Source organism: Mesocricetus auratus, unplaced genomic scaffold (genome assembly GCF_017639785.1).
Source record: "Mesocricetus auratus isolate SY011 unplaced genomic scaffold, BCM_Maur_2.0 Super-Scaffold_100018, whole genome shotgun sequence".
Lineage (NCBI taxonomy): Eukaryota > Metazoa > Chordata > Mammalia > Rodentia > Cricetidae > Mesocricetus > Mesocricetus auratus.
The window spans coordinates 9,818,982-9,845,406 of NW_024429199.1; the positions used below are offsets into that span (position 1 = coordinate 9,818,982).

General features: G+C 42.7%; 1 protein-coding gene and 1 pseudogene across 1 annotated transcript in view; one reads left to right on the forward strand and one right to left on the reverse strand.

The window, feature by feature from the left end:
* Positions 1–666: 666 nt before the first annotated feature.
* LOC121144462 lies at positions 667–2,933 on the reverse strand (annotated as a pseudogene).
* Positions 2,934–5,182: 2,249 nt separating this feature from the next.
* Nus1 (NUS1 dehydrodolichyl diphosphate synthase subunit) overlaps positions 5,183–26,425 on the forward strand; it is a 28,054-nt gene continuing 6,811 nt past the window's right edge. Inside the window, exons 1-3 of the mRNA XM_040758190.1 lie at positions 5,183–5,711; positions 21,701–21,826; positions 22,584–22,733. Of these exons, the coding sequence (XP_040614124.1) occupies positions 5,297–5,711; positions 21,701–21,826; positions 22,584–22,733 (691 nt within the window). The 5' untranslated portion in view covers positions 5,183–5,296. The remainder of the gene's footprint in view (positions 5,712–21,700; positions 21,827–22,583; positions 22,734–26,425) is intronic.

Below are 26,425 nucleotides of genomic sequence, written 5' to 3' on the forward strand. Positions count from 1 at the left end.
CCGACAGCCTCAAAAACAATACAGAGAAACCCTGTCTCGTAAAAACCAAAAAAAAAAAAAAAAATGAGTGAACGCTTGTGTAAACTGTAGTGTGGGAGACAATGATGCGTCAGTACAGACTCCTCAGCTGCTGGGAATGCATACCTCTTGCTAAGATACTGAAGCTGTGTGGGGCAGTGTTACCTGGGAGCTGTCTTACTTTTCTTTTCAAGAAATTTTTTTGACAACTTCAGTATGTGTTTCCATGCATTTTTTTCATTTTAATTTTCTTTTTTTCTGAAAAATTTAAGCTTTTATTACCAAGGATGTTATTACAAATATAAATTTGTTTAAATTTCACTCTGGGCACTTGCACCCTTGACATAGTGTTTTTAGGTAATCTTCATTGTATCTGTTCATTTGTTTTTATGCTTCGAGATCCAGAAGATAGGCCATGTCTGTTTATTTTATTTCTTCTCAGAGTAGAAAATTTATAACAATGGTTTCAACAAGAAAACAAGTGAGGCCAGGTGTTGGTGGTGCACACCTTTAATCCCAGCACTCGGGAGGCAGAGGCAGGTGGATCTCTGTGAGTTGGAGGCCAGCCTGGTTTACAGAGCAAGTTCCAGGACAGCCTCCAAAACAATACAGAGAATCCTTGTCTCGAAAAACAAAAACAAAAACAAAACAAACAAACAAACAAACAAAAAAGAAAACAAGTGACTACTTAGAACAGGAACAGTGTCTCCTGTAACAGTGGCCAGGGGAGGGAAGATAAAAGGGAAGTCTGCGGGTTTACCCCTTTGTCAAAGCAGAAGCAGGACCCCAAAGAAAGGGCCGACTGCCCTCCATTCGGCTGGGAGTCCGGAGACCACACTCGGATAAGTTTAGGACAGCAGCTGAGGCAGGGTGGAGGCAGCCGAAGGCTAGACCAGCGTGAAGCTGGGTAGGAGTTCAGGCTCCAGCTCCTCTAGGTGACATCCCCGGGGGCATCATGGGCTGAAGATTCTGCAGCTAGGGCAGGAGCACTGAGAACAGGAAGCTGCTCATCACCTGCTCAGTGTCCTCTAAGCTCAGTGCCCTCCAAGGAACAGTAGGTGGCCACCCAAACACAGCCCTTCAGCTTAAGCATGAGGCCCATCATGCTGAGATTTATGTAGTCCAGTGTCAGGTAGTCCAAAGCTGGGTTGCATTCTCTCGACAGAAACTTATACCTTGGCATTTTGTCGGGCCTCCGTGGGTTGGACTTATCGTTGGACACAGCCAACTGAAGACCACGCTGTCCCTCTTTCATTGCTCATGCTTCTTTATTTTTACTACACAGTGGAGGGGGGGTAATCCACGATAAAGGCTGTTTGTAGGAAATCAGCTATAAGGTTACAGTTCTCTAGAACAGAGATAGCATGTGGATTGAAATTTTATCTCATCTGATTAATTTACCGGAGCTGAGTAAACTCCTGAGCACTCACCACAGACCAGACACAGGAGGCACTCCAAACACACTGTCATTTTAGTTGTTAGGCCAATCAGAAGAAGCCAGGAACACCATTAACTGGGGACCATGAGCATCACTCGGAACCTTCACAGAGCTGGCCTCACTTTGGTGAGATTGTAGGAAAGGGAGGAAGGGCTAAGTGGGAGGATTCAGGTCTGTTGAATCAGAACCAGGCTCCTTAGTTATTATTCTTTAATTTAACAAACAATTTTTGAACATTTTATTTACCATCATTTTTATGCATATAGATGTTTTACTTGAATGTACATCTGTGTATCATGTCCCACAGAGGCCAGAAGATGGTGTTGGATCCCTTGGAACTGGAGTTAACAGACGGCTATTAGCTGCCTGTGGGTGCTGGGAATAGAACCTGGGTCCTCTGGAAGAGTAGCCAGTGCTCTTAACTACTGAGTCATCTCGCCAGCTCCCCTTATTCACTATTCTTAATTATCTGTAAACTGTTAGTTTTGTTTTGACAAAACAAAGCGGCTTCACCTGCCCACACAGACCATTTGTTCATTGTGAGAATTAAAATAATGCATTTTATAACTGAAAAGTAAAGAAAACATTGACCTTGAAATATCTGGGGCTTCATGACTATCTCAGGCTACATCTCTCTACACTGTTATTATCACTTTTGTTCCTGGTCCAATTTTGGTTGTATTAGGTTAAATGTGTTTGTAAGTCAAGACTTTATGTTCTGAAACCCCAATTTCCTTAAAAGTTTACATTAGTTCCTTTTTGGGGGGATAACAAAATAAGAAAAATGCAGCAGGAGGCATTCACTGTGGCTTTTCTGTTATTTCAGAATAGCAGCTGTGAGAGAAAGACATTCTGTAAGCAGAGAAATGAGCCAGGGCTTGGGAACCAGCACCAGCTGTGAATTCATGGTGTGTTGGCCATGCTAGACCACTGTATCTTGGATATACTTTTACTATTGCCTCAGTCTCTGATGGCGCAAAGTGTACCCATACACAGGTGCTTTTATTATAGGTAGGCAGGAGGGGACAACAGAAGTCTAGGACTCAAGATGTGTCTATCCCCAAAAGCTGTCCTGGGAGGATGCAATCTCATCTTCAAATGGCTCACTTCCACTGCAGATGAGGCACTTCAGAAAGTGATCTGTGCTGGCTTTTATAATCTGGACAACTTGCTAAGCTATAGCGTTGAAGAGCATCCTGTCCAGGCCGTATTAGAACAAAGACCCGGCTGCTGAGGGCAGGAGCTCAGTGTTACAGTGTTACACTCTAAATGCTACAGTGTTATAGTCTAAGCACATCAGCAGGTGTTCCTGAGAGCTCCAGGAAAGAGGGAGTCCAAAGTCACACAGAGAACTGCCCCACTCAAGACACCTCCATTTCTAGTCTACTAAGAAACAAAAGGCAGAAAAGTGGTCCTCCATGGCTGTACCCCTTAGGAGGCTGACCATCCCTAACATAGAGGAATTGTTTACCTGCTTCTGCTATTCTAGGAGGAAAACAGTTACCAAGAGATGAAGGTGCTGCATATCAGAGGGTGGTGCCAGATGGAGACGTGGCCAGAAATCTTCCATTGGAGTTTGTAATCCAATGCAGTATATAGACGCAGCCCCAAAGCTGCTGCAGATCTTAGACTTGACCAACAGGACGTCAGATCGATGGCTGTAGTCCTCTTGCCAGAGTAGCAGGCACGGGAGCAAAGAACTTAGTGCATCCGAGAAACATGGGAGGGTGTTGGCCATGAGGCTCAGGCTCGGTGCCTCTGGAACAGTCAGCCCGCTTGCAATGGCGGCTTCCGTGGGCGTCCATCCGGGCTGCAGAACCTCGTGAGGTGGCGGCCGTTCGAGAAGATTCATCTTGCTGTTTGCTCTTTCCTCTCCCATCACTTTGTCCACTCTCAGAAGAGTTGTGCCTTGCAGACAGAGAGGGAGAGAAGCGTGCAGGGGGTGCCTCAGCCCTAGCTGGCTCTTCTCAGCCACAGGCAGGAACGTCGGCAAGACGGACAAGAGACACAGCTTTTCAAATAAAGCAAAGCGCGTCTTACGAACAGAAATGAAAAAGCGCCAGTGGTTTAAAAACTAAGGCATGTAGACATCTTCCATTTGGAAAGGGGGACTGTATTACAGACTCAACCACATATTTACATGTTAGCATGAAAATACAATGCGCACACATGTTATAGTTACACACGGTGGTAAGCAAGTGTTGAGAACTGGGCTGGAATCCGGGTAACACCACGCTGGGAAAGGAACTCAGAAGGAAGAGCCTAAGCAAAAAGAGGCAGTGATTATCCAGAACTGCTGCAGGGGAGTTCAGTGTGGCCTTCGTTTAGTGAAGATTGGCTAGAACGTGGGGCTGTAAAATAACAGGGTTGGAGGTCACTCTGCATCAGGCGGCAGATGTGCCTAAGCTGATGACTAAGGCATCATGTCCATTTCCCATCCGCTGGAACCTAGTTCATAACTGGAGGTCAGAAGTACTTGACTGAATGAAGCGACTGGGTCATCAGGTGGCGGCTGGCCTTTTGCATATGAGCAGTGGGCAGCCATGAGGATTATGTGACTGTTCCGGCAGCGATGGAGAGAGTCTAGAGACACTTCTGCCCCTTCACCTCGGCTGTCGGATTCTAAAACAAAATGGACCCCAAGGATCTCATGTTGAGAGGAAAGGACTTGTCTTGGGGAAAAGACTTCACACAACTTGCCAGACTTCGTGTGGAAGAGACTGGGGCAGAGACAATGATGAGTGCGTGGGTGGTTCCCACCTTGACCCCGACTTCATAGCTATACATACCTCTTGCTTTGTATACGCACTTAAACTTCATCTTATACTCTCTCCTCTCTCTCTGTCTCTCTGTCTGTCTCTCTGTCTCTGTCTCTGTCTCTCTCTCTCTCTCTGTGTCTACTTTGATCCTCTTCTCAGTGTGACCACACTGACTCAGTTTCCCTTGTTTGCTCTCACGGTCACTTGTTTCATTGGTCTATTGAGGATGAGCGGCAAAGCTTGACTTGGGAAGGATGCCATGGTTGTTGTTTCCAGGTCTTATGCTGAAGGGCCTCATTCCCCCTCTGGGAAGCTTTCTTCTGGTTGGAGGATTGGACAAAGATCTGTGATGAGACCTCTCCGAGAACATTCTAGCCATTGGGAACATTTGTTCGGGGACTGATTTCCAAAACCTGCACTTGCTGATGGGGTGGATTCTCTCTGATTTCCAACTCACTTTGATCACTTTTGTTTTGTTTTTTTCGAGACAGGGTCCTGGAACTCACTCTGTAGACCAGGCTGGCCTCGAACTCGGAGATCTGCTTGCCTTGCTTCCCGAATGCTGGGGTTAAAGGCCGGGCGTCTACTTAGATCGAATCGTTCCTGTCATGGCCGTGAGAGGAGACGGACAACGTGGCATGCCCTAATCCTCGGTCTCGGGCAACAGCCCAATCCTCTCTCTCACTGCTCGGTGGACACCCTTACGGGGAGAAAGGCCAGAGGCGTTGGCGCGGCGCCCTCCTCACCGCCAGGGGGCGCCGGCGCCCCGGAGCCCGGCTCCTTTTCAAGCGCACGCCCTCCCTGGTCGCTGGATGGCGGCTCCGGCCTCGGCTCCCAGCCGCGTCAGTGTTCCGCGGCAGCCAATGAGAACTGTCCATGTACCCACGGGGGCGGGGCTGCCGAGGGCGGAGGAAGATGGCGGCGGGGGCTAGGTGAGGTGTCGGCAGTGGCGAGGGGCTCGGGCGCGGGGGTTGGGGGGACGCGGAGCGATGGCCCGCGCCGGCCGCTGGGGCGGATAGGAGCCCGTGGCGCCGCGGGTGTGGGTCGGAGGGAGGAGACGGTGCCCGAGCGCCCCGGGAGTATGACGGGGCTGTACGAGCTGGTGTGGCGGGTGCTGCACGCGCTGCTCTGCCTGCACCGCACGCTCGCCTCCTGGCTCCGCGTTCGCTTCGGCACCTGGAACTGGATCTGGCGGCGCTGCTACCGCGCCGCCTCCGCCGCGGTCCTAGCGCCGCTCGGCTTCACGCTCCGCAAGCCCCCGGCCGTCGGCAGGAACCGGCGTCATCACCGGCACCCGCACGGGGGACCCGGGCCGGCCGCCACCCATCCCCGGCTGCGCTGGCGCGCGGACGGCCGCTCCCTGCAGAAGCTGCCGGTGCACATGGGCCTGGTGATCACCGAGGTGGAGCAGGAGCCCAGCTTCTCGGACATCGCGAGTCTCGTGGTGTGGTGTATGGCCGTGGGGATCTCCTACATTAGCGTCTACGACCACCAAGGTGAGGCCGGCCGGGAGGTGGGGGTGGCAGGGCTGCTTCCGAGTCCGAGGACGACACGTCTGGCTAGTTGGCTCCTGGTCGCCTTGCGAGGCCGCCGCCCTCCAGGCCCCGCGAGTTTGATGCGGCTCTGGGCCCTTAAGTATAAATCACAGTGTCGGCGCTTTCGAGGAAGGGAGATCAGCATTGTTGATTGACCGAGGCTTTGGATTTGTTTATCTTTAACATGAAAAAAAAACACACACACTGTATTCCGTTAAGGTAGATGGTATCTATTTGGCTTCATTTCACAAACGAGAGGGAGATGACGTTCAGAACATAAACTGATTGCCCAAGGTCACAAAAGTAGTAACGGGGAAATAATTGTAACCAGCCGGTGCTATCTTCAAAGTGTCTCTTCAAAGGGGTTCAACGCAGTCATGGTAAGTGCGGCCGGGCAGTGGACGCTTTATGCAAGAGCCCTATCGCAGGTTTTCCAAACGAGCTCTTGGAGTTAGATGGCATTTGAATTGAGTTTCTGAAAAGTATGTGAGACTTTAGATAGGCCCAGAACAAGATGGTGCACCCGTGTCTCTGAAGCCTGGAATCATGTGTGATCATTTGTCCTCAGTGGCCGATACAGAACTCGCTGCGGTTGACTTCGTGTAAGACGTGATCGAGACAGTGAATTTCATCATAGTTTTGTTACGTGCACAGTTCAACACATAGTTCATGGCAACAAGCCTAAAACACCATGTCAGATATATTCCTCGGAGTCTTGCCTTCATTCCGTGTACTCCAGGCTGGCCGGGAGAAAGACACACTCTAGGTGATGGATGATGTTTGGGAGAGAAATTCTGAAGAGGGGAACCTTGAGAGTTGGTGTAGAAATTTGAAAAGGGCATTGAAGAAACGGAGGGAGGGAGGGGGGAGGGGGAGGGAGGGTGAAGAGGAAGAAGCTCCAGATGTCAGGCTTGAGTTTCCCCGTCAGTCCTAAATGCAGTGGTATTTCCGTAAAAGATAGAGATGTGGTGATTAGGGCGAGTTAGGAGGCTGCCTCGTTCTTGGTGTAGTAAATTGCCTGCATGCCCTAGAGAAGCAACTTGAGGCTCACTTTTAAATCTTTCTCAGTTAGCTATTTAAGTGCTGAGTTTGCCTGGGGTAAGTAGTAATCACTGATTGCTTTATCATTGTTTAGCCAGCCAGGAGTGTAGTTCCACTGAGCCTGCCATCTGAAATGATGATTTACCCTATAGGGTAAAGCTTGATATAGTCAATATAGAACTTGCTAAAGACTTAGGAGATAAGTAGACTGTTAGGTGACACAATCCTTGCCTAAACCAGTACAGTTAGTGTAGCGTGGGATATAATATGGCAATACGAAATGGAAATTAAAAACATTAAGTAATATGAATTGACTTATATCCAGTAGGAAGGAAAGTAGAGAGCTGAGTTGTTCAGTATGATTGTGTCCAAGCAGAGATTACAGTACCGTCACACTTCCTTGTTCCTGCCTTTCTGAAGTGACTCAAGTCCTTTGTCATAAGCTCGTAGAGGGAGAATGATTGACAGTGAAAAGGAGTCAACTTACAAGTTTCGACTGAGAACTGAACAGAGCGTCAAGGATTCTGTGTGCTATCATAAAAACATTTTTAAGTGGTAATTTCATAGTTTGAATAAGAGATCTTCAATTTACTTACCCTGGCTTCTGACTGATCGGTTCATGAAGGAGTAAATGAGAACAGTGCAGCATTTTAGGAAATACTTTTAGAAGCAAAAGGAGGAAAAATAAGGCAGGGGAGAGTTGAGAGCTGAAAGGCAACCGTGAAGGAAGAGATAAAGTTTTAAATTGGGTGACCAGGGACGGAGTCAAACTTTTGAATAGATAGTATTTCCTCTAGTATGCTTCTACTTACGTTTGTCTCTGTATAGATACTTAGAAAAATTTATGTGTATTGACACACACACAAATGCTACCTTCACTGAATACCTATGTGCCTTGCTATAGAGGTCTGCAAAATGAAGTAAGTGTAAGAAATGCTATAACGTTCAAGGAGAGATGTCTACTATACATTAATGCAGGCTGATACACAAATAAAAAATGACAACTGAGTATGAAAGACTCTAGGGGGTTGAACACTGTAGCCCTGAGCTATTCAGTTAAGCCCTTGCACTTTTTTATTATACTTGCAAACTTTGTTTGATTGTGGTAATTTCTACTGTATTCATACATTGGAAATTGAAGTTTTCTTAGAAGATTGGTCAGGTGTTTTTGAGCTCACAGTTCTCATAGAGAGAATTGGCTATTTTGTCTACATGATTATAATTTAGGAAATGATTATGATATGTGTTAAAAACTATTTCGTATTGTATTTGGTGTTACAGTCTTGGGGCTGTTATGCTTCCTTGTGTGCATTTGAACTACATTGCCTGTGCTGTCTTCATTGTGTTGGTACCATGCTTACTGTAGGGTTCTTTAGAAAAGTTTGAGAAGGATTCCTTGGAATGTTTATGGGAAATACTGATTCATCATACTTACTGATCAACTGAATTAAGGTAGTCCAACCTGGGCATCTCTGTTTTGTAATCAAGCTACTTCTATGGCACTTCTGCACACTGGAGTTGACATTAACATAGAACACAAGCTACTCTGGCACCTACCTGCCTTATGTAAGATTAATCATGGACTGGAGCTGGAGCCTAGTGGCTATAGTACTGAGGCCCTACATGCATCTTTCACATTGTTCATGTGTAATGGTAATTTGGGGGTAGTGTTTATTATAAATTGAAATGAGTCAGCAAGGAATTTTCTGCATGAGATCCAGCAACCAGACAGCCAAAATATTTTGTTCTTTCTGTTTTTAGCTCACTATTTGTCAGCCTGTTCTGTGCAATAGTTTTGGGGTAATGATTTCTCACACTAGCCCTAATGGGACTGCTCACTGCCACCCCACCCTTCTTTACTGATTTCTCACTGGTCTCTGTACCTTTTATTACACCTTCTTCTTCTTCTTCTTCTTCTTCTTCTTCTTCTTCTTCTTCTTCTTCTTCTTCTTCTTCTTCTTCTTCTTCTCCTTCTCCTCCTCCTCCTCCTCCTCCTCCTCCCCCTCCCCCTCCCCCTCCTTCTCCCTTCTTTTTGCCTTGGACTCACAGAGATCCACTTGCCTCTTACTCCCTGGTTCTGTAATTAAAGATGTGCACCACCACCGCCTAGCTCACTAATCCTTGTGAGTCTACCCTTACCTTCTGTTAGTCCATCATGCCTCTGCCTTAGTCTGTTCCTGGATCTCTTAAGAACATTGGGTACCTCTTAGTGTGTGTCTACACTTGACATTTATACATCAGAAGTTCCTTGGGTGTCATCTCTGCTTCTCCCTTTTGCTTCTGTCATGGTATGGCTTGGTGTTAAATGCCTGCCATGGCCAGGCAGTGTTACTGGTTTTCTTGTCTCTCCAGGTTTTGCCACCTCTTCAGCCCCAAATAAGCACATGGATGCTGTATTTGTTATAAAACTGTTAGCTGGTGGCTACGGCTTCTTACTGGCTATCTCTGTCTTAATTATTAACCCATAACTACTAATCTATATATTTCCACATGGTCTTGGCTTACTGGAGGATGCCCAAACCTGTTACTCTTTTGGTGGGCTCCCTCTGCCTATCTTTCCCAGAATTCTCATCTCCTGATCCTGACTATCTTCCTGCCTTATTGGTCAACAGTGTTTTATTCATCAACCAATAAGAGAAACATATATACAGAAGGACATCCCCCATCAAGGCAGTATACATTCTTTGACTCGAGTGGGCTGTGCTTCCCATAAAGAAGCATAAGGAGCTGAGTTGCTGCTCTTGTTTCCCAAGGGTGAAACCTAGAATCCTCAGGAAAGAAAACTCAAGTCTCTTCTAGTCTGGCCAATGACATAGATGCTAGTAGAAGGTATGACTCTTACTGATGATTGTTCTTGTGTTGAATTAAACAGATGCCAGATGTATCGAAAGTTCCGATACATTCATGATTGTATTTGATAAACTGAACAGTATCCCTGGGGTGTTTGTATTTCCTTGTGTAGAAACTCAAGGGAACCTCTGCCCTTAATCCTTACTCTTTCCTAGAATTTTGCATTTTCCCTCACCATCCCCAGATGTTATATTCTCATTTTTCTTGCAAAAGACTCTACCAGAATCCTACCTTTGATTCTTAGAGCAGCCAGCCAAGCCTGCCTCATTGGGTAGGCTCTGAGTTATTTCATCCCTGTCTCACTTTATCTCTGGAAGGCTCTGTTCTGCTTTGTTTCTTGGTGTGACGAATGATGTTCTCAGTACTCTTCTATTAAACTATAGGGCTAGATCTATGAATTAAACCCTTTGAAAAAAGTTATTATTTTAAGTTCCTATGTGTGTTCCTCAAGTGAAGGTGTTTTTGGGGCCAGAAGAGGGCATCAGATCCCTGAAGCCAGAGTTACAGGCAGCTGTGAGCTGCCTTCTGTTGGTGCTGGGAAGTGAACTTGGGTCCTCTATAAGAGCTGTACATGCTTTTAATTACTGTCTCTTCAGCCCCATATGTTAAATTCTAACAGTAACAATTATTTTTTGTTATATTCTTGAGGACAAAAAATTTAGCTGTTTGGTATGGAGATACGTGTATCACAGCACATTGATGGAGGTCAGAGAACAACCTGCAGGAGTTGGTTCTCATCTTCCTCCATGTGAAGCCCAGGGGGATTGAACTCAGAACTCAAAGACAAGTGCCTTTGCTTCTGAGCCATCTTGCCATCCCCTTTGTTAAATTCTTACTGTGTGGTACATGTTATACCAAAATGCAGTGATTCTAAAGGATTTCCAACTGAAGAAACAGAATCAAAAAGCCAAGAGACACATCCCCCAAGGAACCAGGTCTAGAATTTGAACCACATTTTGTGTAAAAGCTTTTGTTCTTATAACTGTTACTTTCACCATTTAGAGAACAGACAATAGTCACCTTTACAGACTGACTAGATTGCATCATCTTCAGGTTATGATGTCATGGCACTGACATACAGGGGATAGAAACTCCCTAAAAGGAATTTAAGGCAGGCAGTTTCCCTTATCTCACTGATCTAACGGGTCACCTGAGCTGTTGGACACCTGTTTAATCACGCAGTTTAACTGTGGAGCTTGCTCTCGCTCTCCAGGAACTGTTTGTCAGATAAGCAGAGCTATGAAGGCATTCTTGTTTTCAGAACATTGCAGCGTTAGCTGGAGGTGTTGCTGGGAGGTTGGGGTGGGGGTGGGGTGCTTGCTTCACATGTGTGAAGCCCTGTGTTCAATCTCTGATGTTAATGAAACAGACAGATTAAATAAAATAGAACATGTAGCTGAAACTGAGCAAGTCTGTGTGTTTTCTTCAACTTACATACTTGTGTTGGAGGGCTTAAACCATTACACGAAGCCCGTTTGTTCCCTTGCTGCAGTAGGTTAATGTTCTAGCATAATTGTTGTTCTGTGAGGTGTCCTGAGGCTCTCCATTAAAATAAAATAGTTTAATGACTTACAAGGATTTGTGGTTTTGACTGGGGTAGTCATGTAAAATTTTAATATAGATTTTTTTCTTCATTTAAAATAATTGTACTAGTAAGTATATGTTTTCTTCTCCTCCAGTATCATGATGGTTGTGTGTTACAGAGGTTAAATGAAGGTAGCCAACAGGTAATTTACTTAGGTCTCTAGTTGAAAAAGAAAAGGCATTCAAATTGAAGGCATTGTCTATAAGGAAATACTGCTCTAATTGCATAGCTTGGGAGGAACTTGGTAACTAGGAGAGACAGTTTAGTGTTGTCTTTCTTTGTCCTGTGAATTCTTTTTGCTAGATGTTTCTTCAAAGGTCTACTTCTACAGAAGGTACAGTAGTAAAAATTCTGATTTTTTTTTTTTTTTTTTTTTTTGGTTTTTCGAGACAGGGTTTCTCTGTGACTTTGGAGGCTGTCCTGGAACTAGCTCTTGTAGACCAGGCTGGCCTCGAACTCACAGAGATCCGCCTGCCTCTGCCTCCCAAGTGCTGGGATTAAAGGCGTGCGCCACCAACGCTCGGCCAAATTCTGATATGTTAAATGTGTACTTTAAAAGTCATTTTATAGGTTGAATTATACATTTCACATGAGTTTTGAAAAGAACCTTTATGAAGTACAGGCAAGATTTATTGAGTGAATACTTGTTTAATCTCCTTGTTCCCTGGTTCTTTTTTTTTTTGTTTTGTTTTGTTTTTATGAGACAGGGTTTCTCTGTATTGTTTTGGAGGCTTTCGGTCCAGCCTGGCCTCGAACTCACAGAGATCCGCCTGCCTCTGCCTCCCGAGTGCTGGGATTAAAGGCGTGTGCCACCACCGCCCGGCCGTTCTTTTAATTTGGAAAGGTGTTTATGTTGTGGCACATGCTTAGATGTAGGGTGGGCCGAATGTGGAGACCTGAACACAACTCTGGAAGGTCACTTCTGAGTCAGAGCAGAGATTTTAGAGGACTACAGTAAGGGGCCTGAGGGCTGTGTGTAATCACAGAGGGTAGACTGGCAGACAATTCTGTTTGAAATGTTGCTATTCCTGGTCTCTGTGGCACCATGATGGCTTGGGTTTCTGGATTCACACCTGTACTTACTGACTCATGCCTGGCTTCTCTTTTACTTCTCTTCTAAATGTGAGCTGTATGTAGGTCCTTGTCTTTCAGCTCAACTTGGCTGTGAACAGCTGGGTAAGTGGAATATGGGCAGTTTAGTGCTGTCCAGATACCTTTCCTGATCTGTGATTTTCAGCATCACTGTGTGTTGACTTGCAATTTGTACCTCTAGCTCCTTTGCTTCATAACATCCGATTCTGTATCTCCAATAGTACATGTCCAGAAGAGTACTCTCAAAAATCCCCCTAAATCTGCCGTCTCATGTTTTCCCCCATCAGTTTTCTTACATGAGCCGTCTGTCGTCAGGCCTTTTTAGCTGTATATGGAGTATGTCCACTTGCACTGGTGCTATCTGCTCCACCCAAATTTCAGTTGCTGTCATCTTTCACTTGTATTACTACACTAGCCCCCTGATGAGTTTTTATTTAGCTTCTGACCACTCTCTATATAAATCCCTTCTTCACCTACCAGCAAACTAATTTTCTATAGCAGCATAGTTGGGGTTGAAAACAGGGCCCATGAATCCTCTGCCACCAAGCCAAATTTTTAGCTCTTGGCTTTTCTGAGAAAGCATCTCTCTCTAGCTCAGGTTAGCCTTGAACTCACTATGTTTCCTAGACTGGCCTTGAACTGAAGATCTTTCTGCTTCCAAGTCCTAACATTATAGGTGTACACAACCATGCCTGGCTGCTGTGAGCTGTTTTATTTTTAAATAACATCATTCAAACTCCGAATTAAACCCTCTAGTAGATGCCTATTGTACTTAGAATGCTAAATTCACTACCAGAAATATGGGCCTCCTTTTGTTGTGTTCTTTGCTTTCTGTCTCCCTCTCCCTCCCTCCCTCCCTCCCTCCCTCCCTCCCTCCCTCCCTCCCTCCCTCCCTCCCTCCCTTTTACTTTTTTTTTGAGGGGGGGAAGGTGGTTTCAAGATGGGGTTTCTCTGTGTAACTTTGGTGCCTGTCCTGAAACTCACTCTGTAGACCAGACTGGCCTGGAACTCACAGAGATCTGCCTGCCTCTGCTTCCCAAGTGCTGGGATTAAAGGTGTGCACCACCACAGCCCAGCTCAGGCTTCTTATTGGCTAGCTCTCTCTTAATTATTAGCCCATTTCTATTAAACTGTGTGTTGCCATGAGGCTGTGGCTTACCCGTAACACTCTAGCATGTTGCTCCTTCAGGTGGCTACATTGCATCTCTGTCAACTCTCTCCCTGTCTTCTTCTTCCCAGCATTCTCCTAGTCTGGTACCCCTGCTGGCTACTGGCCAGTCAGCATTTGTTCATCAACCAATAAGAGAAACATATATTCACAGCAAGGACATCCCCCATTAATACACCACTGAGTCTGGCTTAAAATAGACAGTTAAATTGCAATACTATATTCTGCTTTCCCAAAATTGTGTTTTCAGATGGGTTTTCCTTAAATTGGTTAAAATCCATGTGGATATGAATGCTTACCCTCATTTTCATTTCAACATTCTTGGATCAGTCGGGTTAGGTTGTAGAAGGCAAATAGGGTGGATTATGAAATGAGGGGACTAAAAAGCTCCCACATACCCTGTGCTATTACTTGAGAAATTATGTCAAAGTCCGCTTTCTGTCTTGTTGCCTTTCTTGTGTATCTTGTAACCCATGTGTAGACTTTAATTGCCAAAGAGAATTGTAAGCTAGTCATACTCACAAACTTTATGGATGAAATAAATGCCACAGAGTGTGATTAACTATAGGGGTCAGCTGTGCAGCGTTAGGAATTTTCCTCATAACCGGTTTCATGTAAGCCTTGGAGAGAAACTATAGCTTATATTTCAGCTGTTCTCTGCCCAGCTTAGCCTAGAGCAAGGCTCTCTCTTTCTTCAAGTCGGACTCGACCATTCTGCCTTGTAAATTCTGCATGCAATCAGGAAGTGTGCTGAATTGTGAGAGCTTCCTGGAAACTAAACTTTCCATTCGTGTCCCTCGGGTTTTGTCATTAGTTGGCACTTTGTGCACTGATAATTCAATTTATTAAATAAGCACTGAATTCCTGTTATATGGGAGGAGATTTAGGGGGAAAGGATGAGTAAGCTAGACATTCAAAGTAAGGCTAGAGTTCAATGGTGGAGGTGATTGGACATTTGCTACCTTACCACAAGCTTGCCCACCCACCTCATCTGTTTATAGTTCTCACTCTGCCTCTTTGTCTCCATTCCTTAGCCCTAAATGCATACAACTGTCACTTTTACAGCATCCTCTTCCCACTTTGAGATGAGGTCTTAGCCTCCAGTCATAGCCCAGGCTATCCTGGATTTTAGTATAAAGCCCAGGCTGACCTCAGACCCACAGTAATCATGCTTATTTAGCTTCCTTAAGTGCTGGGATTATAGGTGTGAGCTACTGTGACCTCTCCCACCACACACACTCACACACACACACACACACACACACACACACACACACACACACACACACACACACGGTTTCTCTCTTTAGCCCTGGTTGTCCTAGAACTTGCTCTGTAGACCAGGCTGGCTTTGAACTCAGAGATCTGCCTGCCTCTGCCTCCTGAGGGCTGGGATTAAAAGTGCACCACGACTGTCAAGTCTTTTCCCTGCTCACATTTCCTTGTTTACAGAACTTCAAGGTAAAATTGCGGTTTAATGAACTGGATGTATTAGGAACAAAACAATAGGTTTCTCTTACTTAAAAATTTGAATGTACAACATGGATGCCTTTACATCAATTCTATAGAGATTTCTCATTATTAGGCTTTTTGGCATACCTTTAAATATGCATCCTAAATTTTGCCATGTTCATTTTACTCTTGTTCTGCCCCCTAGTGAATTTAAAGATTTATGAATGACTAGACTCCAGGAGAAACCTGTGGACAGTGAGAGAGGGCTGAGGAATTCTCTCCCTTTGGGGAGGTAAGAGGATTGGCCTGGATTTCATCCTAGTAGATATCAAGACTCTTGTAATATTTGTGTATTTATATGGTCTTTGAAGAGGCACAGATATTTTTGTATTATGCACATGAGGTTTTTGACTTGCACTTAATGGCATCTGTAACCATCATTGCCGTTTTTACTACATTGATCCTCCTTATCCAAGAGCATGGGAGATCTTTCCATTTCCTGGTGTCTTCTTTAATTTCTTTCTTTAAAGACTCAAAGTTCTTTCGATACATACAGGTCTTTCACTTGTTTGGTTAGCGTTACTTCCAGGTATTTTATGTTGTTTGGACCACAGCAACTTTTAAAAGGGAAAACATTAATTGGGACTGGCTTATATTTCAGAGGTTTAGTCTGCTATAGTCATGGAGGCATGAAGGCAGACATGGTGCCAGGTAAGTAGCTGAGAGTTCTACATCTTGATTGAGAGGCAGCAGGAAGGAGAATGAGCCCCTGGCTTGGCTTGAGCTTCTGAAACCTCAGAGTCCACACCAGTGACACACTTCCTCTGACAAGGCCACATCTACTCCAACAAAGGCAAAGTTCTGATGCTTTTAAATAATGCCATTCCCTGTGAGTCTAAAGTGAATTCATATCACCGCACTACTGTTATATGGATGAGTCCAGCTTGGTATTTTCACGCAGCTGATCTTTTTTCCTGTCTCTTCCCTTCTCCTCTCCTCTTCTACTTTTTAAGCTAGATGCTTAGATGGGTGCTACATATCCCCCCCCTCCCCAGGGACTGTGGTGGTCAAAAACAGTAACTTGCATGGCTGGAAGATGAAAAAACATTTTGTATTTGGGTTTAAAATTTTAAAGTTTTGTGTGGTTCTGCTTCTTCCTCTGGATCATTGGCTGCATTGGTTCACAAGGGAGGAGGGAGCAAAAGTGAGGAACAGAGTTCTGATGGCTGGGGATACAGCAGAGATAGCCCTCCTGGAGATAACTTTGGTAAATCAACTCAGCTTTATTACAGAGTATAGGAAATATATAGGATTGGAAATCCTGAGAATGTAGCACAAATAATAAAAACCCAAAGACAGATATTGAGGTTCAAGCTAAAGATCAGAAAAGCAAAGCATCTAACCAAGACTCTTACCTCTACCAAGGCTCAGACCAATTGGGGCAATCCTGTCATCAGTGTGACTGCAGACTGACTGACTCCTGTCTCCTTTGTCTTATATTCCTCTCTAGTGCTAGTATTAAAGGCCTGTATCACCATCACCCAGCCTCGATGGCTAACTAGTGTGGCTGCTGGGATTAGAGGTGTGTGCCACCACTGCCTGGCATGCATGGCTGACTTGTATGACTACCTTGTACTCTGATCTTCAGGCAAGCTTTCTTTGTTAAATCATAAACAAAATATCACATTTCCCCCTTTTTGTCTAATACAAAACAGAAGGTTATAACTAATATAAGAAACTATATGCAGTATATGTAGGCAATAAGTATATCAGCAATGTCTAGCCCATTTGGATTTGACAAGTTCAGAGAAAATACTCCATAATTATCAATCATATCTTAGTGAGTTCAAAAAGTTGTTCCTAATTCACTTTTTATTCTAATTTGCATTATCAAACTATCTTTACTGTCTCTCAGCCTTTGACACTTTACCCTCTTTTCTGAGTCTGGTAAAGGAAAACTATAACTATCTAGTCTTCAATTCCCTCAGAGACCTAAGAAGGAAATAATATTAACCAAGTAAGCAGGAAGTATGAGCAGGCAACTTCCAAAAAAAAAAAAATCTGAGAAATGACAAAAACAGCTGGCTGTATGGACAGTCACCCAAGGTTCTTCTGCAACGTTGGGCATCCATCTTCAGCCTATAGGCCTAATGTATCTGACAGACTTTCCTATGAAGCAGGATTTCTGAAGGACTGCCCCACCTTGTCTTGGCAAGGTTTGCAGTCACTCTCTTGTCCTCAGCATAATGTCAGTAGTTGAGGCAAGGGCACTTCTTGCCTAGTGGCTTACTTTTGCCACAAAGAAAGTAAATTCCATGTGGAGTTTTTTCAGTGCCCATCATCTTTTCTGTAGTAGATTGGTGCTGCCAGCAGCAGACATGTCTAACTGTCATAAAAAAGAAAACAAAAGGCAAAACCCAAGACCTATGTTACTACATCTTAAATGCCATATTCTGTAGATCTCTGAAGTGTATGATGTTCTGTCCATTTGAAAATATATCTCTGACCTTGTAAACATACCTAACATGACTACAAATTCAATTGTAATAGGTGAATAATTACTAACCTGCATGTCCTTATTGTCTTATATAGTTGGTAATAATAACTTTCAAGGACTAGAAATTTGTATTAATTATATTGTTAACTGGGCTGTATAGGTGCAACACCTTGAACAGGATTAGAAATGTATGTGTAGTATGTTTTCACCAAATTAATCTCAAATTTGTATCAATGTACAAACTTTGTATACAGTATACAAAAGCATTTAAAACTAGTAGTTTCTTTTTAAAAGGAGATTCAATCTACCTCTTTATCCTATCATATCTGTATCCCTCCTTTTTCTTTTCAAAATAAGAACCCTGAATCTAATCTCCTTTGTTTAGCTGTTTTCTTGACCATTACCAATAATAACCTGTAACCAATCCCTCTAAACAATGACAAAGACTCATATCATAACCTATTGAGTGCCCAAAAACCACTCACCCCACCTCTTGGGAATGTGAGCATCTGCGGGAAGCTGTCTTTGCAGGGCTGCTGTTGGAACCAGCTGACTAGTCCACAGTTCATACTCTGAGAGACTTGCTAAAGGGGTTAAGATACAAGACAGAGAGAGACACCGAGCGGAAGGGGTTAAGATAAAAGACAGAGAATAGCTATCAAGAGAGCCATTCAGTCTGTACCGAGTGCACCTCTAGTTTATTCTTTCAAGACCTTAAGTACTCAACCAAAAGTGGGCACAAAATGGCAGAGGACTTCTATTATCTTGTATAAGGGGTAAAGAGACTTACTTCCCTTAATCCTCCAGGTATTTGGTAGCCGCACCTGCCATCAGGCCTTCAGGGTCCAGAGTAAACACACCTGGGCCCAAGTCTATTTAGATAAGAGACATCCACTAGCAAGGCCAAAATATCCTGTAGCCTCCAAACTAATGTTTTACAGGTAATAAGACAGATTTGAGCTCTCTGAATTTGAGGTGAGGTGGAGTGGATTCCTTGCCATGGGTCCTGACAGGTGTCGTGTTCTTAAATTTACTTCCTGTTGTCTGGGGGCAATGGCATCTTTAGGGAATCCTGAAAAGAAGAATTTGGGTTAATTGTCAAGTCCTGTGAGAGGTGGTTATATCATTTGTTGTCTGGTCTCTGCATAATGGGAAAGTTCAGGACTTGTCTCAAGTCCTGGCTAGAGTAATCTATGAGGCTGGATCTTCTCAGCTAGCCAACTCGAAGTTGTTCTAAACACTTTGTAGTCCAAAGCTAATCTTTAGTTGGTGTTATTCAGCTCAACAGTGTTATCATGGTCCTGGTGGAATTGCCATGGAGACTTCACAGATCACATTAGGTCAGATTATTCCTCTTATTGGTAATTTTTTTAGGTAGTTCTCTTTTGGATACTTACTTGTTCAAAGGTCTTCAAATGCCTCAAGGTTGGTTCTTTTTATTTTTCCAAAAAAACAGTAACAAAACCCTTCCCCAACCTTAACTTTGGGGAAGTTCCTAATACAATCTTTATCAATTTTGAGTTATTGTTTCTCCTGAATCTTTTGTTCTTTTCTCTCTAACTTTTCTATCATTCAGAGCAGTATGGTTTCTTACAGTAGGCATTAGGTTTTTTCATTGCTCTGGGAAGGAGTTTCCACAGTGAGAGGAAATGACTGACCTGGATTTTGCATAGGGGGTCTCTGAGGCCCCTCAAGAAGTTTCCCAATGGCAAAGAGTTACTTTCAATGCCCCCCTTGTTGATCTATATTCATTAGATTAGTCTGGTGCCTACCTCTGCATAATCCAGAAGGGAGGGGCATTCTGTTTGGATTATGTTTAGAAAAAACATTGTTTCTAGGAATGCCCTGTTTACAATCCTTTAAGATGACCTTGTTTGCCATAAATGAAACATTTGACATTTCGATTTTTATTCAAACCTCTGGAAATTACCTCTACATGCATCATCATGTTAATGAGATTCAATATTGATTGTATCTGGGATCCATTCCTCCAAAGGTGCTGACCTTGCCTTCAATGGCCTAATTATCTTTTTGCATTGTGCATCAGCATTTTCAAAAGCCATTGTTTCAATTATTATTTGTCTAGCTTCTGAATCTGGTATCATTCTATTTACTGCTGATGCCAGTCTTTATAAGAAATCCTTGAATGCTTCCTTTGGACCCTGTATAGCTTTAGTAAATGATTTAGTTTTCTTTCCTACTTCTCCAATTCTGTCTCAAGCACTCAGAGTCGCTGTGTGTCATAAATCCAGGGTATGATCATCGTATAGAGATTGCCTTTCTATAGTAGCATAATTTCTTTCTCCAAGAAGTTGATCTTGGCAGAGTTCCACACCTCTAACTTTACTCAGTTGTTCAATAGTCTTAGCCTCTTCTCTGAACCAGGTACTCCATTGTAATTGAGTATTGGGCTCTAAAACAGCTTTCACCAAGTCTGCCCAATCTGTAGAGATAATTCTGTTACAAACTGACCACGTGTTTAACATCTGCTTCACATATGGTGAATGCATGCCATATGAGACTTTTGCTTCCTTGAATCTCCTTAAATCTAACATTGGCGTAAGAGTCTAGTTAGCTCTTACAGCTATCTGGAGCCTCTGTCATTTGGCAATTCCTGTAAGGTTACTGTATATATTAAGATTGGTTATTTGAAAACGTTAGGCTGTTCCTCTATAACCTTATAATGCAATGCTGAAGTTGGTTGTCCTTTAAATTACTCTGTCTGGGTTTGAATATCTCTATGATCTGGTCTAATAAGTTTTTCTAAGGCCTGTATCTTGGCACTTATATCAACTAACTTTTTTAGGGATAAGCCAAGAATTATCAAACTGACAACAAAGATTATCAAAATGATAATTAACAGTATGCCAGTTCAGGTTAAGTTGATGATCCTTTCACTTAATTGTTCCAATTTTAAACCATCCATTGTATAATCATACAGAGACCTAACTCTCTCCATTGTAATAGTGATTACCATTTTTTAATGTGGGAAACAAAATCTTTTAATTCCTTCCTTTAAGAATTCCCAATTGTCTTACCAAATCTGCTGACAGTGTCAGTGAACTGTGAGGCACAGCATTCTGATTGGAGAACTAATACGTGGCTGTTAGCTGAGAGTGGCAGCCTGAGGAGAGGGGTCTACCAAGGCTCAGACCAAAACGGGGAGATCCTGTCCTCAGTGTGACTGCAGACTGGCTGACTCCTGTCTCCTCCTGTCTTCTAGTCCTCCTTAGTGCTGGTCTTAAAGGTGTGCACCACCATCACCCAGCCTCTGTGGCTAACTAGTGTCACTGCTGGGATTAAAATGTGTGCCACTACTGCCTGGCCTGTATGGCTAACTAGTGTGGCTAGCTTTGCACTCTGATTTTCAGACAAGCTTTATTTGTTAAATCATGAACAAAATATCACCATATGGGAAAGACTGATTTGCATTAAGTGGCACGCTCCTATCATAAAGCTTTTTATGTGGCAGCAGGGTTCTATGGCAAAGCTCCTAGTACAAATCTTAGTTACCATATGTGTACCAGGAAAAAGGCTTCTAGTAGCAAACTGTGCCAAGGGTCATGCTAGAGGTAAATCAGACATCCAAACTTAGAGACAGCTTTCAGATAAGGTCAGTCCTCTGGGCCTAGGGACATTCTCCACACAAGGGCAGGTAGAGAACAGGAAGTCTCTCTGGGGAGGAGGTTATCCTCCATGTTGCTGAGCATAGAGAAAGCTGCCAGGCTATGGTGGACTGCCACCTCTGACCAGCAGTGTCTCCCAACAGTTTTGCTCTTATTTTATTCTTTACTTTGTGCATAATTTATGCTGCTTTCTCTTATTATAAAACAAATCAAATTGAGGCAGTAGCATTTAATGTATCTAATAGTTCTGCAGAGAAAAAATGCTAGATTGGGAATCAGGAGTAAAGACCAGCCTCTTCAGGACACTGAATTTCAGTTTCTTAGGATGTAAATAAAGGTTTCAACTAAGGGCCATCTCAAAATCCCTTCCCAAGTCCTCGTCTGTCATATTCACATGTTCACACTGCTTCCAAGTAGCTGACCTTTTTTTCTGGCTGAGCCTAAAGCCAGACTGTTATATTAACCAGCTTTGCTGTCATGTTTTCCTTTTAGATTCTAGATCAAGACTCATCATTACTACTTTATTGGAAATCCATCCTGTTTTGGGTCTAGTATTGTATCTACAACAAACATCCATAGTCATTGAAGAGTATCACCTGACCTCTTGTGATCTGTTTGCTCATCTTTTTTTTTTTTAAGGTATTTTCAAGAGAAATAATTCCAGATTGATGGATGAAATTTTAAAACAACAGCAGGAACTTTTGGGCCTAGGTTGTTCCAAATACTCACCAGAGTTTGCAAATAGTAACAACAAAGACGATCAAGGTAAGCATGTGTGGGCAATTGGGCACAACCATTAGAAGATGTGTTTGCGTTTCAGGGTAGATTTTGTCACATTCTTCATTTATTTTGCTCTGTTAGTCTCTATTGTCAGTTATCTTGCTAGAAGATAATACTCAGAAAATGATATAATAGCAATTGACATTATAGAAATGAATCCACATTAAAGAAGATTTTATAGTCCTGTGAACAGAGAGGCCCAAGAACAGATACATTTGTAACAGTAAATTTAATGAGTACATAAATTGCTGCAAAACTGGTTTTCCTATAGGATAATATGAAAGAATGTTTGGTTGTAAGTGATACTTTTATATTGTTATCCATTACCTAGAGTATAAAGTAGCTTCCAGACAAGAGTCAGATAGGCATATGGACAGTGCACACATACTCCACTGTGGCGTAGTTTTCTTTAGTCTGAAGTTTTATGTTACTAGTACATTGACTATGAGTGGAGACAGCATTTTTAGATAAAAAGTTGTAGTCAGCCTCTTTTGTAGAGGCTTTACTCACTATACAAAACTACTTTTAGGATTTGGAGAAAATGGTATATAAAAATAGATACCACTGTGCCCTGGGGGACATGGCTTCTTTCAGAGGGGCATAGCAGCTGTGTTGGATACTGACGCTGAGGGGTCCTAGTTACCATAATTGTATTTTTATTTTGGTCTAAACTTACTTCATAAAACTGAAATAAAAATGAAAGCGTGTGCTTTAAATATTATCTTGTTGTTTTTTTCTCTAGTTTTAAATTGCCCTTCAGCTGTGAAGGTGCTGTCCCCAGAAGATGGCAAAGCAGACATTGTGCGAGCTGCCCAGGACTTTTGCCAGTTAGTAGCTCAGCAGCAGAGAAGACCCACAGATTTGGATGTAGATCTGCTAGACAGCTTACTTAGTAAGTCGGGAATGCTTCCCATTTTGTCTCAAAGACAGATGATAGAGACTATTTTGATTCTTTTCATTCTACACAATCTGGTTTGCCTGGCCTGGTGGCTCGTGCCTTTAATCCCAGCATTCAGGAGGCAGAGGCAGGCAGATCTTTATGGTCCAGGCTAGCTAGCCAGGGCTAAATAGTGAGACACCATCTTGGGGTGGGGGGAGGCTTTTATTGTTGTATCCCTTACCGTTCTGACATTTAATGATCCACATGTTTGATTTCAGGATATGGAACTTATCCTTGCACTTAATAGGAAGATTTAATAAAAGAAAAGGATTAAAAAACCAACTGTGTATTTGAGTATATGTGTGGGCACCTGGGCGACAGTCAGAGGATAGCTTTCTGGAATTGCTTTCTTCTTCCAGTACATGAGAAGTGCTTACCAGGCTTGGTGGTAAGCACCTTACGCACTGAGCCATCTTGCTGGTACAAGGAAAGGGTTTTTGAGGAGTTTTTCTTTTTAATGAATATTCTTGGAAGTAGGGGTTTAGTCCTAGTTTTCTGTCCCTCTCTCATTCCTTTTTTAGTTTTGTTTAGCTTAAAGAACTCTGTGGGGCTGGAGAGACGGCTCAGTGGGTGAGAGCACTGGCGGTTCTTCCAGAGGACCTGTGCTCGATCCCCAGCGCCCACATGGCCACCTTTATTCAGGCCTCTTTCTGAGTTTGCTCTGTTTGCTGTGCAGATGAACCACTGTGTGCGTCATAGCTTGCTAAAATACAGCATAACAGGGAAATGAGCACACCTCACCCGTACTGCTGGTGCAAGTCTTTGGCTGGCTGTTTCTCTCTGGGGCTCTTCGGAACTTTTGCCTTAACTCTGTGGTCCTTCTTACTAGTATTGCCTTTAACATAAAAAAGGTAATCTTTCTAACAAATTAGTGTCCATTGATGGCTTCTGTAACTATGTGGTATCAAGTCATTCAGTGTCCACTCGTTACCATAGAATGTTGTTTACCTTACTTACTAATCATGCATTTTCTGCCTCAATTATTTCCCTTAGGTCTTCATTCTGGTCTTCTGTCTTAACTTGCTAATTGCTTTGGTGACTGGTCACCTCTTATTTTCTGTCGCTGGTTAACTATTTGGGCTCAGGTAGTAGCAGACCATTGTAGGACTATTTTACCAGAGTTACTGAGGTATTCACTATTTCTTGGACATTTAGGAATTCCTGGATATATCCTACATGGTAGCCTGGGGTACCCTATAGGTGCCTTTCAGATATCACATTGGGTTGTTACTGAAGTGGTGAACCAAGGAGCTTCAGGGTTTGTTAGTTTATAATGAAAATGAGATTTCAAAAAAATTATTTTTTATTTTTTGAGATTAACATTTCTTCCTTCCCTTTCTTTTCTCCAAACCCTCCATGTTACTCCTCCACATTGTTTTTTAAATTCATGGATTTTTTTGCATCATGTGTTGTAACACACATTCCTCCCTTATTGTTGTTATACCGCCCCCTCCTAAATACAACCTGCTCAGTCTGTATAGTGTTACTTGTGTGTGTGTTTTCAGGGCTCACCATTTGGTATTGGATACCCAGTTGGTGTGTTCATGTCTAAGGAAGATATTTCTCCTCTCAGCTGTCCTTAGTTGCCTGCAGTTCTTTATGTTGGGTTGAGGCTCATGGGCTTTCTCCTGTGCATGTCAGTAAGCCTTTTACTGTCGTCCTTGTATGGCCCATGTTTAGGCAGATATATCGTTGAGACTATGTGAGTGTAGCTTTTCACATTACTAGGAGACACACTTTCACAACAGATGCTCTGATCCTCTTGCTCTTACAATCTTTAATGTCGATTCTAAACTTAATTAACTGATAGGATATTACCAAACACTCTGAACACCGTCACTCCCAAAGTCCAACTCTGTTCAGACTTCACTTGGCAAGCACTGATTTGCTTTCTGACTAAATTTTACATTTATTTTTAGAAATTTTATATGAAAAGCAATCAAATAATATGTAGACGTTCATATCCTATCTAATATTGTTTTTTTCCTAACATTTTTATTGATTATTTGGGAATTTTACATGATATACCCTAAAGACTCACTTCTCAGACCTCCGAGGTCTGCCCCTCACCCTGTGACCTCCCCCCCAAAAAAGGAGAAGAAAAAAACAAGTCCAGTTTGTGTTGCCCATAAACTCACTGGAGCATGGTCACACTCCCCATGGCCAGCCCTTTAAAGGAAACTGATTCTCCCCCGCCCACACTGCGGTCAGAATTGTTTTGCTTTTAAGTGAGACAGGATCTCACTATGTTGCCATGGCTGGCCTGGAGCTCACTGCATAGAACAGGTTGGCCTCAAAACTCACAGAGATCCACCTGCCTTTCTTTGCCTCTGGAGTGCTGGGATTAATGGCATGTGATGCCATGCCCAATAAGCATAATGCTTTTGAGATTTAGGTTTAATACATTAGTATTTCATTACTCTTTATTCTTTTATCCTATTCTGTGGATATAACTCATTTCTTCCACTCACCAGTTGCTAGACATTTTGTTTGTAGTTTTTGGATAATATCGCTATGACCACCTGCATGCATGTCTTTATGAGGGTGTGTTTTCTTTTCTCTAAGGTAGATACCTAATAATGGAATTGTGTCATGTGAATGAATATTTCATTTTTAAAAGAAAGTGCTACATTGTCTTCCAAATAGGCTCTCTATTTATATCCTTAACAGCAAAGTAGAGGGCTCTATCTTCTCATGCTTGCTGAAGTACAATGCTCTCTGGGATTGTTTTTCTCATGTTTGTCTTTTAAGTATAGTTTGAGCCCTCTAGTGTATATGTGATAATATTAAACTCATGTTTTCTTAATGGCTAATGATGCTAAGTATCTTTTGTGTGCTAATACGCCACCTGTAGCTTACTTAGTAAAGTGTGTGTTTAACTATTTCGCTATTTCTATTGCATGCTTGTTTATGATGTATGTGTGTGGCACTTGTATCCCGCTGAGCACGGGTGGAGATGAGAGGACACAACTTGTAGTAATTTTTCCCTTTTCATTTTTTTTTTGATGATTCAGGGTTCTTTGTATTTTCATATAAACTTGAGGGTTAGTCTTTTCAGTTTTAAAACACACACACACACTCTTATTTGTTTTGGTAAAACGTAGTTATTTTGTTAAAATATTTTAAGATAGTAAGAGTAATATTTTTAATGAATAAGTTGAATATACCATGTCATTTATAATTTGATAAGATTAATAGATTATCACTCACTTAAATAGAAACTCATTAGAGCTGTGAATAATATTTGAGAGTGCTAAGAAATGTTTGTGAACAAGCAGTTTGAGAACTGCTAATTAGCAGCCTGGAGACTGCAGTGTATATTACCAGTATGCCAACACCATGAAGTTCTTCTAATAAAAAATCCAAAATGTTTCAGGCTATATTAGGGGATCAAATTGAAGAGATGTAAGAACAAGGGGCTAGGAAGTCTCAGTAGGTGGTTTGTCCTCTGTACACCCAAATGCGGAGGCACAGACACGTCTGCACTCACACCTCACACACAGATACAAGAACAAATACAAACGGTGCACTTAAGGAGAAGTAATATAACTATTAGTCTTGCCCACAGAGAGAAAATGTAGAATAATTCTGAAATTATCCATTAAGTGATCATGATAATTAATATACTAATATAACATACTGCT